At 35.4% G+C, this 13,898-nt stretch overlaps 1 protein-coding gene across 2 annotated transcripts in view; it reads left to right on the plus strand.

Moving 5' to 3' along the window:
• Positions 1 to 13,898, plus strand: part of ADAM9 (ADAM metallopeptidase domain 9) — a 109,784-nt gene that overhangs the window by 53,673 nt on the left and 42,213 nt on the right. For both annotated transcript variants that reach the window (XM_011372618.2, XM_023519658.1), the window contains exons 13-16: positions 830 to 922; positions 1,887 to 2,082; positions 9,750 to 9,855; positions 13,398 to 13,581. In XM_011372618.2, coding sequence (XP_011370920.1) covers positions 830 to 922; positions 1,887 to 2,082; positions 9,750 to 9,855; positions 13,398 to 13,581 — 579 coding nt within the window. The remainder of the gene's footprint in view (positions 1 to 829; positions 923 to 1,886; positions 2,083 to 9,749; positions 9,856 to 13,397; positions 13,582 to 13,898) is intronic.

Consider the following 13,898-nt stretch of genomic DNA (forward strand, 5'->3'; position numbering starts at 1 on the left):
CTGAAGATATAAATTGGAACATAAGAGAGTAGGTGTCTCTGTGAGTGCGAGGTTTTGGAGCCATGTTGGCTGAAAGTGGGTTGAGAAAAACCAAGCAAGATTAAAATCATGTCCACATAGGGGAAAGACCCACTCAACAGAGAAATCAGACCCTGAACATCAAGAGAAATACATTCATGGATGCTTAATTTCCTGTAACCATTAAATATGTTGTTATAGGTTGAATGTATCCCCCTCAAATTCATATGTTGAAGCCCTAACACTGTACCCAGTGCGGCTGTAGTTGCAGATGGGGACTCTAGGGAAGTAATTAAGGCTAAATGAGGTCATAGGAGTAGGGCCCTGATCTGGTAAGATTGGTGTCCTTATAAGAAGAGACACTTGAGAGTTCACTTGCTGTCTCTGAATACACACACTGAGGAAAGGCTATATGGGAACATAGCAAGAAGGCAGTTGTCTGCAAGCCGGGAAGAGATTTCACCAGAAACTGAATTGGCTAGAACTTTGATCTTAGACTTCTAGCCACCAGCACTGTGACATAATAAATTTCTTTCATTTAAGCCACCAGTTTGTGGTATCTTTTTCTGGTATTACAAACAATCTAAGACACATACTCTATGATTTCAGTCCTTTGGTATATGTTGAGACCTAAATAGTTGTAGTTAAAGAGTCACTGACAAATCTAGAAGGATAGTGACTGTTTCTAGAGATTTACTGCTATAGCCAGGTTAGAAAGAAATAGATTTTAGGTCTAAAATAAGAATTTTATTAATGTAAATATGGACGACAATAAATCATTTCTTTATTGACAGTTATTTTGTCTTCACAGGAATGTGAATCGGACCCTTGTTGTGAAGGAAGTACTTGTAAGCTTAAATCATCTGCCGAATGTGCATATGGCGACTGTTGTAAAGACTGTTGGGTAAGAAATTCCTTCCTATTTGGAAAAAATTGAAAAAGGAAAAAATTTATATATCAAAATTGGTTAACTCTGACCTATAAAAGTACTATTTTTATTACGTGGTTATATGAAAAATTTTATGCCACTTGTTTGCAATTTTGTATTACATTCTTTTACGACAAATGGTCTAAGGAGATGTTTTTTCCTAAGTAGAAACATTTTTTTCTGATTTAAGAATAATTTATGTTTTTTATTAAAAATTCAACAATACCAGAGTATAGAAAGCAGACAATGAAAGACACTATCATTTTAACCCTCCTCAGGTAGCCATTGTTGATAATATGTTATTAATTTAGTTGCTTTTCCTATAAAAATGTGAGTGTATGTGTGTATAAGTGGCTAAATAGATACATATATTTTTCTTATTTGTTTTTTTCAGTAAGATACTATGGACTTTCTTCAATTCATATAGTTCAACATAGTTGAATAGTTAGTACTCCTTTATGGCTATACTGTAATTTCCTTACCTTCTCATCTAATGATGGACATTTAGATTGCTTCCAATTTTTGTTTATAAGTAGAATTGTTGGGGCAGAGTATGCACATTAAAATTTTTGACACACATTTTGTATACTTTGTACAAATATGCCAGTCTATACCCACCAGTATAATCATATGCTTGTTTCTTCATGTTAACATTGCTTGCTAGCAAGTGTTATAGTCCTGGTTAGCGTGATAGGTTTAAAATGCTTTTTAATTTTTGTTTAATTTGCATGTCTTTTGCTTGTCAATGAGGTTATGTTATTTTGTTTTTTATATTTTATGACTTAGGAATTGCCTATTGGCCTCTGTTCAATTTTCTCTTGGGTTATTTAATATTTTTGGGGGGACAACTTTTATAGATATAAATATTGTGGTTTCAAATATGGTTAATTTGTGGGAATTGTCCTGATATTCCTGTTTCATTTGAATCTTATTACCCTAGTTTCTTCCAGGAGGTACTTTATGCCGAGGAAAAACTAATGAATGTGATGTTCCAGAATATTGCAATGGCACTTCTCAGTTCTGTCAGCCAGATGTTTTTATTCAGAATGGATATCCTTGCCAGAATAACAAAGCCTATTGTTACAATGGCATGTGCCAATATTATGATGCTCAGTGTCAAGTCATCTTTGGCTCAAGTAAGATATTTTATGTATAATTAATTGCTTTTACTTTATTTTTACTTGGTTTTTGTTAAAAATAGAAATAGAATATTATTGCTAAAATTGAAGTGTTCTTGTTTCCTCTTTCCTATCATATCTTCTTTCTTCTTATAGGCAATCATGATATGAATTTGATGTGTCCAAATTCAGTTGGTGATTTTTGTTTTTACTCTCTTCTCTGTATCACCTCTTTTTTGCGTATATAAACAATATATGTGTGTGTGTATATATATATATTTTCTGTGCAAATAATTTATGTGTATATATCAATATATACATATACACTATCATATTTCAGTTTTAATAAATTCATATTAATAGTATGGAGATGTACATAGGAATGTGATATTTTCATTGTTTACACAAAATGTTTTTGAGATCCACCTGTATTGATATATTTAGATCATAGAGTATTCCATTATATAATTGGAATCTGTTCTCTTACTGATATTTAGGATGTTTTATAATTTTTTGTCTCTTTTTAAAGTTTTCATTTTTATCAAAGTTATATTTAGACATAGATTAAAGATCCAAATTATTTACAAGATTTTATGCAAAAATAAAGTGTACTTTCACTTAATATCCCCATCTCTTGAGGCTACCACTTTTACCTTTTCTAGCTGATTTTTTTTTTTTTTACTTGCTCCAGGTCTTTAGATAATCTCTTGGCAATGCTATTTTTTGATATTTTCAGTACCAGGCACTAACTATTAATTTCTCACTATGAGGATGAGAATTTAATTTCTTTTCTCAACCCCTGTCAACTCTCATCACACTCATGCTCATTTTCCAATCTCCATCCTTTTAATATGGATTAATTGTAATTTTAGTTACAGCAGTGATGACTGTTGTGATATTTTGATTTATAATGAGAAATACATATTTGGTCTTTGTGCACTTTTTTGCAGGGAGCTGCCAAAACTCTTGGAATTCCCTAAGTGATGAGCACCATAAAAGTATCTTTGTTATTTCAGTGAGAGGACTTTTGGAAAGCACCTGCTTAACCTAAGGATGGGGGCTGGTTGGCCAGGGGACTATGTGATTCGAGGGTTGGAATCACATAGGAAGGGAAGAGGGGCTGGATATTGAGCTAATCACGAATGGCCAACAATTTAATCTATATCCTGAAGCCTCCATAAAAACCCTAAAAGATAGGTTTTGGAGAGCTCTTGGTGAACATGTGGATATGCAGGGAGAGTATCGCACTTGGAGACAGCATGGAAGCCCTGTGCCCTTTCCCTGTACATTGCCCTATGCATCTCTTCCATCGGGCCATTCCTGAATTATATCGTTTTATAATAAACCAGTAATCTAGTCAGTAAAATAATTATCTGAGTTCTGTGAGCCACTCTAGCAAATTAATCCAGAGAAGGGATTGTAGGAACCTTCAATCCAGAGCCTATTGGTCAGAAGGTGACAACCGGAATTGCACTTGGCACCTGAAGTGGGGGAGCGATGGGGAAGGCAGTCTTGTGGTGTGACTGAGCCTCTTAACCTGTATGATCTGACATTGTCTCCAGGAAAATAGTGTAAGAATTGAGTAGAATCGTCAGACACCCATCTGGTGTCAGAGAATTGTTTGGTGGTATGGAAAAAAATATACACATAGTGGAAATGGGTACTGTATAATAGCTATACTAATGCTATTCATACCTCATCTATGTAGTGAGTTACAATTGCTCTCCTGCCTTTTGTTTTTCTTTATTAATAATTAATAATTCAGATTCTCTCCCTATCTCTCTCTGGGTTTGATTAGTTTTTTTATGTTCTTACCACTAATTGAACTACAAATTGTTCACCAGTGGCCTGGTCTTACCTTGAGGTGATAAGAGCCATCAGTTTTCTGCTAATTTCAACCTGTTTGAAGAAGTCTGACTAGGAGGCTTCTAATTCTCTTTAGTCTTGATTGGTTTTCCTCTGTATTCAGAGAAGCAGACCAATAGGAGGAAAAAATACATATACACACACACACACACACACACACACGATTTATTATAAGGAACTGGCTCATAAAATTATGGGGACTGGTAGATCCCAGATCTGCAGGGTAAGTCAGTAAGCTGTATAGTCAGTTGAGTCAATGATGTAGTTCTAGTTCAAAGGCTGGTAGCCTGAGACCCAGGAGGACTGGATGATTCAGTTCAATTCTGAAGGCCCTCCAGAAGAATCTCTTCTTATTTAGAGACAGTCAGCTTTTTTGTTCTATGTAGGCTTTCAATTGATTGGATGAAGCTCACACACATTAAGAAGGGTGATCTGCTTTACCAATTTAAATATTAATCTCATCCAAAAACATTATTATAGAATAACTCAGAATAATATTTAATCAAGTATCTGGGTACTCTGTGGACCAGTCAAGCAGACACATAAAATTAATGGTAACAAGTCCACCTCTTGTCAACTTGACACTGATATGCATCTCATTACACCATACATAATCTCCAAAAGAAAAAAATAGCAAGATCATAATTCCACTTAACATAATAAAACTATCCTGTGTACAACCAGAAATGCACTAAACTCTTCCTTAGAGGAAGAGGTAAAAAGTCCTTGAGTGATGTTTACTCTTTTCTTTGATAACCTATAACTTAAACACTAGAATGTAAAATGAATAATACTTAGAATATCATATAAAGTCAGTACATCTATGTTACATGATAAGGGAATAAGAAGAAAGAAAACAAGGATATTATATATATATTCACAAATCTATTATAACAAAAAGAATATTTATGACAATTAAAGTCCTCATTTCTGTTACTGGTCATGTAGTCATAGCTGGTATTTTTAACAACTTTCTTCATTATCCAGTCTGTATACGCTTGACCATCAGCAAATATCCCAACTGGTCATGGTCCTTTACCTGGTGGGGTGACCTAAACCTTTATTCCTCAAGGCTCTGCAAGCTGCTAGCCGAACTCATGATATTCTCTGGGTTGACACCAACCAAGGTTCATGTCCAAAGTTGTCAAGGAGGGAAAGCTAATTTCCTAAGGGCTTAGGTTACTCCTAATTTGCTGTAATTTAAGAGACCAGAGGTTAGATTCCCTGAGCGCACATGAAGGTGGCAAATGATGCAAACTCTGTCTGAATTGGGTTTTGTAGTTTGTGACCTTAATCACAGGGCATGGTAACACTAAAAACACCCTAAGGGATATTCTATATTTGGTGTACTCTTTCTCTATTGTGGAATTGTGGTCCAGTTTCCCCTTAGTAGTCAAGCTCAGTCACCTCAGCCAGCATAGTAACTGCCTTCTTTGTTCATTTAAAGGCTTGAGGAGTCTAAAGTGGCTGGGTAGCAGTCATAGCATCCAGATTGGTGGAATCACTGTTGTGTCTCCTATTAGAAGTATTCCTCCCTTTGGAACTAAGACCTCTAGGTCAGCAGAGCATAAGGTCATAGGAACAGGAAGCAAAACTTTTGCTAGTGGGTCACTAGGAGAAATAGTATGCAATGCTACTCCTACTCCTTGATTCCTAGACTTACAAATCTTGGCTATGGTAGAAATGGCACCATATATTGGATGCTGATTCAGAGCATACACAGCCTTCTGGAAAACCTTGTCCCTTCCTGCAACCTCTTGCTACCTAACTGGCACTGTAACTGTCTTCAAAAGGCTGTGCCACCATTCCATTAAACTAGCCACATCAGGATGGTAGGGAATGTGGTAAGACCAGTGAATTCCATGAGCATAGCTCTGTTGCCACACTTAATTTGCTGTGAAGTGAGTTCTTTGATAAAAAAGCAAATCTGTGTGCAATACCATGATAGTGGATAAGACATTTTGTCAATCTATGGATGGTAATTTTGGCAGAAGCATTGCATGCAGGGAAGGCAGTTCTTGTCCACAGTTAAGTATCTATTCCAGGAAAAACAAAACTGCTCCTTCCATGATGGAAAGGGTCCAATCTAATAAACCTATCATCAGGCTAATTACCCAGAGGAATGGTATCATATTGGAGCCTCAGTGTTGGTCTCTGCTGCTGGCAGATTGGGCATTCAGCAGTGGCCATAGCCAAGTTACCTTTGGTGAGTGGAAGTCCATATTACTGAGTACATGCATAACTTCTATCTCTGTCACAATGCCCCTTTGCTCATGACCCCATTGAGTGATGACAGGAATGACTGGGGAAGGAGTTGACTGGTATCCACAGAATGGATAGAGTAATTATCCTATCCACTTCATCATTAAAATCCTCCCCTGTTGAGGTCACCTTGTAGTGAGCATTCACATGGGATACAAATATCTTCATGTGTTTTACCCATAAAGAGATATCTTGTGATATCTTGTAGAGAGGAAGGTGATTAAGATCCCTGCAGACTGAATTATGATACAGGGCTGGGAAGTTGCTATACCCCTGAGAGAGGACAACAAAGGTGTATTGTTGGCCTTCTAGTTGAAAACAAACTGCTTCCAGTAGTCCTTATTGACCAAAATGGAGAAAAAAGCATTTGCCAGTTCAATAGCTATGTAGCAAGTACCAGGAGATATGTTAATTCACTCAAATAATGAAACCAAATTTGCCAGAGCAGCTGCAATTATAGTTACCACTGGTTAAACTTATGATAATCCACTGTCATTCTCCAAGATCCATTGGTCTTTTGCATAGGCCAAATAGGCGAGTTGAATTGGAATCTTTTATGTCCTTGATAGTGGTAATAATCTCTGCAGTCTTTCCAGGATTATGGTATTACCTATGATTTACTATTTTTCCCTGTAAAAGCAGTTCCAGTGGCTTTCACTTGGCCTTTTCCATTAAAATGGCCCTTACTCTATAGGTCAAGGTACCAATGTGTGGAGTCTACCAGTTGCTATTACGTCTGTTCTAATTATCCATCCTAGAACTGGAGAAATAACCACAGGTTGTGTTTGGGGAACCACTGGGCCTACTGTGAGACTGACCTGAGGTAAAACTCCATCCCTCACCTACTTGCATAAGTCCCTAATCTGCCTGGTAGACTACAGTGACTTTTGGTCTCCTGGAATCAATGTCAATTCAGAGCCAGTGTCCAGTGGTCCCTAAAATGTCTGATTATTTCCTTTACCACAATGCATAATTCCCTCGTAAAAGGCCAGTGTATTAGGGTCCTTTCCTTCATTCGAGGGGTTCTGGATCTGTAATATGGCTCAAGTCTGGGAATTGATTGAAGGGTCAAGACTCAGTTTTTTGATTTGGTTAGACTTTTGTTTACTGGACCTAGACTTTTCTGCTTATATAGATGTAGTAAGAATTTACTACTAGGCTTCCTATCTTTTCACTTCTAGGAACACCATGATCTACTAACCATAGGCCTGTGCAAGTTAGACTTGACTTTGCTCTCCATTATGGTGAATGTGTCCACCTTGCCTTTGCAACTGAGTGCCTTTACACTGGGCCCCTGCCACTGGGGATCCAGTTATACTCATTGCATTTAAGTTTACTAAATTAGTGACCTTAGTTCTCAATGTAAAGTGCCCTACAGAGAATAGTGATCACAGAGCTATTTAGGTATGCTGGGGCTTCCTCACAAATGTATTTCTCATCATGGTGAAAAATGTGTCTTTAGGACCCTCCCAGAGTGAATGAGTAGGTCTTAAACGGCAAACCCACTCTAGCATCACAATCTCTGTAAGTTCATGGATCTCTTTTCTATATGAAACCGTGACAGACGCAGCGTTTCCAGCTTACTCACTGTGGACTGCCCTTTGGCCTATGTTTCAGCAAACCAACCACACACTCTGTTACAGCCCTGTCCCAGTCCGCTTGTTACAACATTAAATACAGAATATCTGCCTGTATCAATAAATTTGACATGATTCACTTTATGTTTATTCTACCATTATGCCATACCTTTAATAACCATTCTCCCACGTGTTCTCCAGATCTTCTGTGTGTATAAATTTGAAAATCCAGTTAGTTTTACTGGTATGTAGCACATCTTCTCATGGGTCACATTTACTATAATATCACCTTTAGGGGCCTTTTGAGACTTGAGTCTAGTCATAGATCTATAAGCAAAGAGGGGTAGCAGAGGTGAGTCCTAAGGCCACTTAGCATTGTCTTGCATGGCAGTTTCCTTAGGGGTGCCACTATAATTTCCTCAGGCAATGCAGGCTTAATCTTCTTGGATGGGGACAGAGGCCCTGCTTCCCCTGACAAAGAAGATTCATTAGAATTTAGGAGCTCAATGTCAGGGTCTTCCTATACATCCCCATTCAACTTTCAGGATCTCATTCTTTCACAATCAATGTCTTCACCTTAACAATAAACACCCCATGAGGCTGGGAGCTCATCTTGGATTGTAATTCAGCCATTTAGAGAATGAGATCTTGAGTTCGATTTTTAGCAATCTCAACCCTGTCATTACAGGAGATAAGAGTCTGTTCGGGTCACACATAGCTTTCAGGTTATTTATGCAGTGATCGAGCTGGGGATTTGAATACCCGAGTTTATCCTTTTCCCCCCATCCTGTCTAGTGTTATCAGGAGCATTCAGCCAAACTCATTACACTCATTTTTTTTTTTTTGACAAAAATGCTGGATTTATTTCTTCAAAGCTAGAGTTATTGATTTTGACCAGAATTTTGACCAGACTGTTCTACTCCTTACCTTATGGTAGATAAGATAGGCAGGAGGAGAAAGACTATCAGGAATTAAATGGGACATAGTTATGTTAGGCTGTGGGATAGAGTGCTAGAGATCTGTCAATCTCCTGATATATTCTGTAGAATAGTCAGGTTATTCCAGACTAAAAAAGTAATTACAGATAGACATTTTAATGAAGTAAATACTGTTATTTAGCAAAGATATTAACTTCATAGAGGCCTGCAAAAAGTCTAGGACTAAAGGAACCACAGTTATTTTTTTCTTTGGAGAATTTTTATAGCAATTTTCATTCTGTAGAAGAGTTTTGCTAGGGATATTGCCTTGTGACATTTATTCCTGTAAGTATTCTGCATTCATTTTTCATATGACTTGATCTTTGTCTCCTTTTTGCTCCAGCTCCTCTTACCATTTTCTTTTAAATGAAGCAACATGGTATCAGATGTGTAAGATAAGCAAATGAATTTCCTGTGTTAAATACAAAGCACAGGCATTTTGGCTTAAAAATATTTCCAAATAAAATATTTTTACGGATGTGTAATTAAGTAGAAAAATTGAACAGTAAGCGATACATATATAAAATAGAAGAAAGCCAGGATGGATTGATACTTTATCAGCTGTCATGGCCATTTTGTCAATCTAATTAGTAAGAATACCTAATTAAGCATCCATATATGATAAATTAAAAAAAAAAAAAAACAAATAAAATAGCTGATCTGACCAGAGATGCAGTAGATATCTGTTTGAGAGCAGTAAAAATGACTGTGCTACCATACTGTATATGGGTTTTAATCTATTTATAGTTTCATTTTGTTTAATGACATTTCTTTTAGGGCCTGAGTGTTCAAGTGTAGGCTAACTTTTAAATACAATCTAAGCTTTATTTTTACAGTTGGTTGTTAAGTATTTAATATGGAACAAAAATGTTTTATCTGGCCTGAAACTTTTTCAGCGGTGTTGAGGCAGTTCATTCAAGGTATATGGACTGTTATAGGGAATACTTTTTGTTCTGAATTTACTTGCTGTAACTTTTTCTCTTTTTAATTTTTAATGTTACAGAAGCCAAGGCTGCTCCAAGAGATTGTTTCATTGATGTGAATTCTAAAGGTGACAGATTTGGCAATTGTGGTTTTTCTGGCAATGAATACAAGAAGTGTGCCACTGGGTAAGTGCCGATCAGGTTATAAAGGAAAATGAAAGATTGTAATACCAGTCATTTCTGTTATCTTTTATATAACTCCCTGTGACTACTGACTTTCTCCCCCTTGAATATGTAACTTTTCAAACTTACAATTTTGCAACACAAAGCTTCAGAGAAACTCTGAATAGAATGGTAAAATAAGTCATCCCTTTTGACTTTACCTGTCTAAAATCTAATGGTTTTGAGAATCTTACTTTGTTTATATGTGTTCTATAGTGAGAATCCCAAATAAACACTTTTCCTCCTCTTCCTTCCTTTCATTAAAAGATTATGTTGCTAAATCCATAAAGGTAAAGAATTAATTCTGGACTTCATTATTTTCTTCTAGCTTTGTGTAATTTAAAAATAACAAATTAAAACCTTTTTTTCTATAACATTTGCTTAGACAAAAAATTAATAATATTAAAAGCCATAAATGAGAAAAAAGTCATCCATAATCTCAATTATATATATTCACTAATTTCAGTGTATTTCTTCCCTTTTTTGGTTTCTGTACACTATACATGGACACATCTGTCATCTTGCATAATTGGAAGAGTTCTGTAATGCTGTGCATCTCTTCTTCCCACTCCACCTCTTACTCTGCCAGTTAAGCTAAGCAACAGTAGTGAAATAGTTCTAACTAAGAAGAAATAACAGTAGTGACCCTCATGTTGTTAAATCCATCTGGCATTTTTAGGTCCTCATGCTACTTGACCTTTCAGTAGCATTCAACCAAGTTGACCATTTTCTCCTTGAAGAAACCTCTTTCCTTGGCTTTCATGTAGAATGTCCTTCTAGTATTTTTTGTGTGTTTCTGGATACTCCTTTAATGTGTTTATTTGTAGATTATTTTTCTACCGAGCCATTACTTGCTGTGAAATGTGTCAGCTGTACTGGCCTACCTGTGGCTGTCTGCCACAGGGCCTCAGCATATGCTGTTTCTTCTGCCTAGCATGCTCTCTTCTCCTCTCCAGATCTCAGTTCAAGTATGACTTCTGTAAGGAAGACTTCTTTAGATGTCCCTCTTATAGATGCTCTTAATACATTTCTTGAGTCTGTATAAGACAGAGTAGATTGAGGGAGGTTAAAAAAAACAAGGAAGTATTTCAAAAGAGGATATGAGCACTTAGCATAATGACTGGCACCTAGTAAGTGCCTATTAACTATTTGATGAATGAATGAAAGAACAGATCATATAGCTATTGGGTAGAAAATTAGTGTAACTGATTGAACTGAGCTAAAACCTTGGGATAAGTGGATTAATGCAGACTTGGAGAGAGTTTGTTAGACATTCCTTATCTTTGTCTTTAGCCTGGTTCTGTTTCCATATTTTTATGAAAATCTTGATGAAAATATAGAAACTATACTTATAAAACATAAATTACTGGGTAGCTGGTTTGAAAAACATTTTGTAGTTTTTTATAAGACTATATAGTAAAGATAATATAATATAGTCATTAGGAATACACATTAGAAGTTAGACTACTTTGAGTTTGAATCCTGCCTCAGTCACTTAAGGTCTCTGAGACTTTGGACAAGTTGCTTCAGTTGCATACCTCGTTTTTCTCTTCTGTAAAATGGGGATAATAATGGTACCTATTTCCAAGTGTTGTTTTGAAGACTGAATGAGTTGATTGATGGATGTTAGTATTAAGAAGAGTTCATTGTAGGACTCATCATCTTCATCATCATTATCATTACTGTCTTTACAATCATCCTCAGCATAGAAAATATAAAACCTAGAAAAGTGTAAAGAAAGTGAACCATCTGGAGATACTTTTGTGTGTGTGTGTGTATTTCTCATGTGTATATACATTCATAAACATATATGAGCATTATATTTATATATATGTATATAAATATATACCAACACTTATGTGTACTGAGACACCCAAATGCACACATATAAACAAAATTGCGTGGTACGATTTATATTGTTTTACAAATTGATGTATTTACTTTCCACTATATTAAGAGCATTTATAAGATGTACCCAAATTCTTTTAACCATTTCCTTATATTAGAAATTTATGTTTTTTTCTTTAATTTGCTATATTAAGTAAAGCTGTGATAAATACAGTGTAGGTATTTGTCTGTTTCTTTGATTATTGCCCTAGATTTTTCTTAGTTAAAGAATGTGGAGGATAGTTTTAAGGCTCTTGAGAGATACTTCCTAAATGACCTTCAAAATATTTAACTGGTTTATGCTTCCACTGCCCCCTCACCAATGCCAGAGTATTATCTTAAAAGTACTTTACAATTTTTAAAATAATAGATATTTAATTTTTGTTTTAAATAATTTGTAAGTAATTATTTATTTTTGTTGTAGGTTGTTCAAAAAATGTTTGAAGGGGTATAGAAAAGATATAAATAGCTTCTACTTATATACTCCTTTTCTCTGTTCCCACTCTCTTCCCCTAGTACATGTTTCTTTTAACTTCTTGTCTTTCTTTATGCAAAAATGTTTTGCATAAAGAGGCTCTTTATGCAAAAATATTTTGTTTCCTACCCCATTTCCACCCCCCTGTTGTGCATACTGCACACATCATTGTGCACGTTGTGTTTTTCTGTTTCATTGAAAGAGCTATCCTCTCTTTCAGTATATAGATAGTGTTATCTTTTTAAACTTCTTAAATGAAAAATTTCAAACATACAGAGGAGTAGAAAGAATAGTATGATGAACACTCGAATATCCTAGATTAATACATTGTTAGTATTTTATCACATTTACTTCATCTAGACTTTGCTGAACCATTATAAATTACAGACCTCAGGACACTTTACTCCTAAATTTTTCAGTATTCATCTCTAACATAAAAGGTCATTGACAGTACAAAATTAACGGTTTCCAAATGTCATGTAGTACCTGGTCAGTATTAAAATTTTTCTAATTGTCCTCAAATTGCCTTTCATAACTTTTTTTTCCCCACATCAGTACTCAATAAAGGATTATACATTGTGCTTGTCATGTCACTTAAATAATTTTTAATTTAAAATATTCTTCACTTAATTTTTTTCTTTTCAATGATAGAGACTTGAGGAAATGACTGGGCCAGTGGTCTTTTAGAATGGCCCATGTTCTGGATCTGTTTGATAGTTTCTTCTGTGTTGCTTAACTTGTGTCTCTACCTCCTAAATTTTCTATAAATCGGAGCTTAAATCTAAAGTTTAATTAGAGTCAGGTTGAACATTTCGAGGAAGAAACATTATATCAAGGAGACTCATAATTCTGGATTATCTCATTATCGGTGTTACTAAGTAGTAATGACCAGATCTTGCTATTGTAAAGTTATGTTTTTTCCATTGCAAATCTCAGGTAATATGTGGAGTGATGATGTTGTACCATATGAATGTCCAGTTCCCCATCAGTGTTTCACTTGATGGTTTGTTCTCATACACTTTCTCTGTTTAGATTCATTTCAGCTAAATAGTAGTAAACTCTGTCTATATATAAATATATAATTTTTCTTTGGTATATACACTGGATGCATTTTGTGTTTTGCATTATTTTTCTTTCTTTATAGGAATGCTTTGTGTGGAAAGCTCCAGTGTGAGAATGTACAAGACATGCCAGTATTTGGAATTGTGCCTGCTATTATTCAGACTCCCAGTGGAGGCACCAAATGTTGGGGTGTGGATTTTCAGCTAGGATCAGATGTTCCAGATCCTGGGATGGTGAATGAAGGCACAAAATGTGATGCTGGAAAGGTAATTAACATGTTTTATATTTACAAAGTAAAATTTAAAAATTTCATTATACAAAGTAAGTGGTTGTTTTTTCCTGATTATAAAAGAAGTTTGTATTTATTATAGAGATTTTGGAAAATATAAAGCCACCAAGAACAAAATAAAGAATAGCTATAATTTTACTATCCAGATTTCTTCATCAGGGTCATATTTTATAACCTATGGTTTCTATGTTTTAATACTGTGCACATTTCCCTCCACTATCAGTGTGCCATAATTTATTAGCCATTCTGCCATTATTGGGACACTTAGGTGATTTCTAGGGTATCAGTGTATGT

This window comes from Pteropus vampyrus, unplaced genomic scaffold, assembly GCF_000151845.1.
Source record: "Pteropus vampyrus isolate Shadow unplaced genomic scaffold, Pvam_2.0 Scaffold8, whole genome shotgun sequence".
Classification (NCBI taxonomy): Eukaryota; Metazoa; Chordata; class Mammalia; order Chiroptera; family Pteropodidae; genus Pteropus; species Pteropus vampyrus.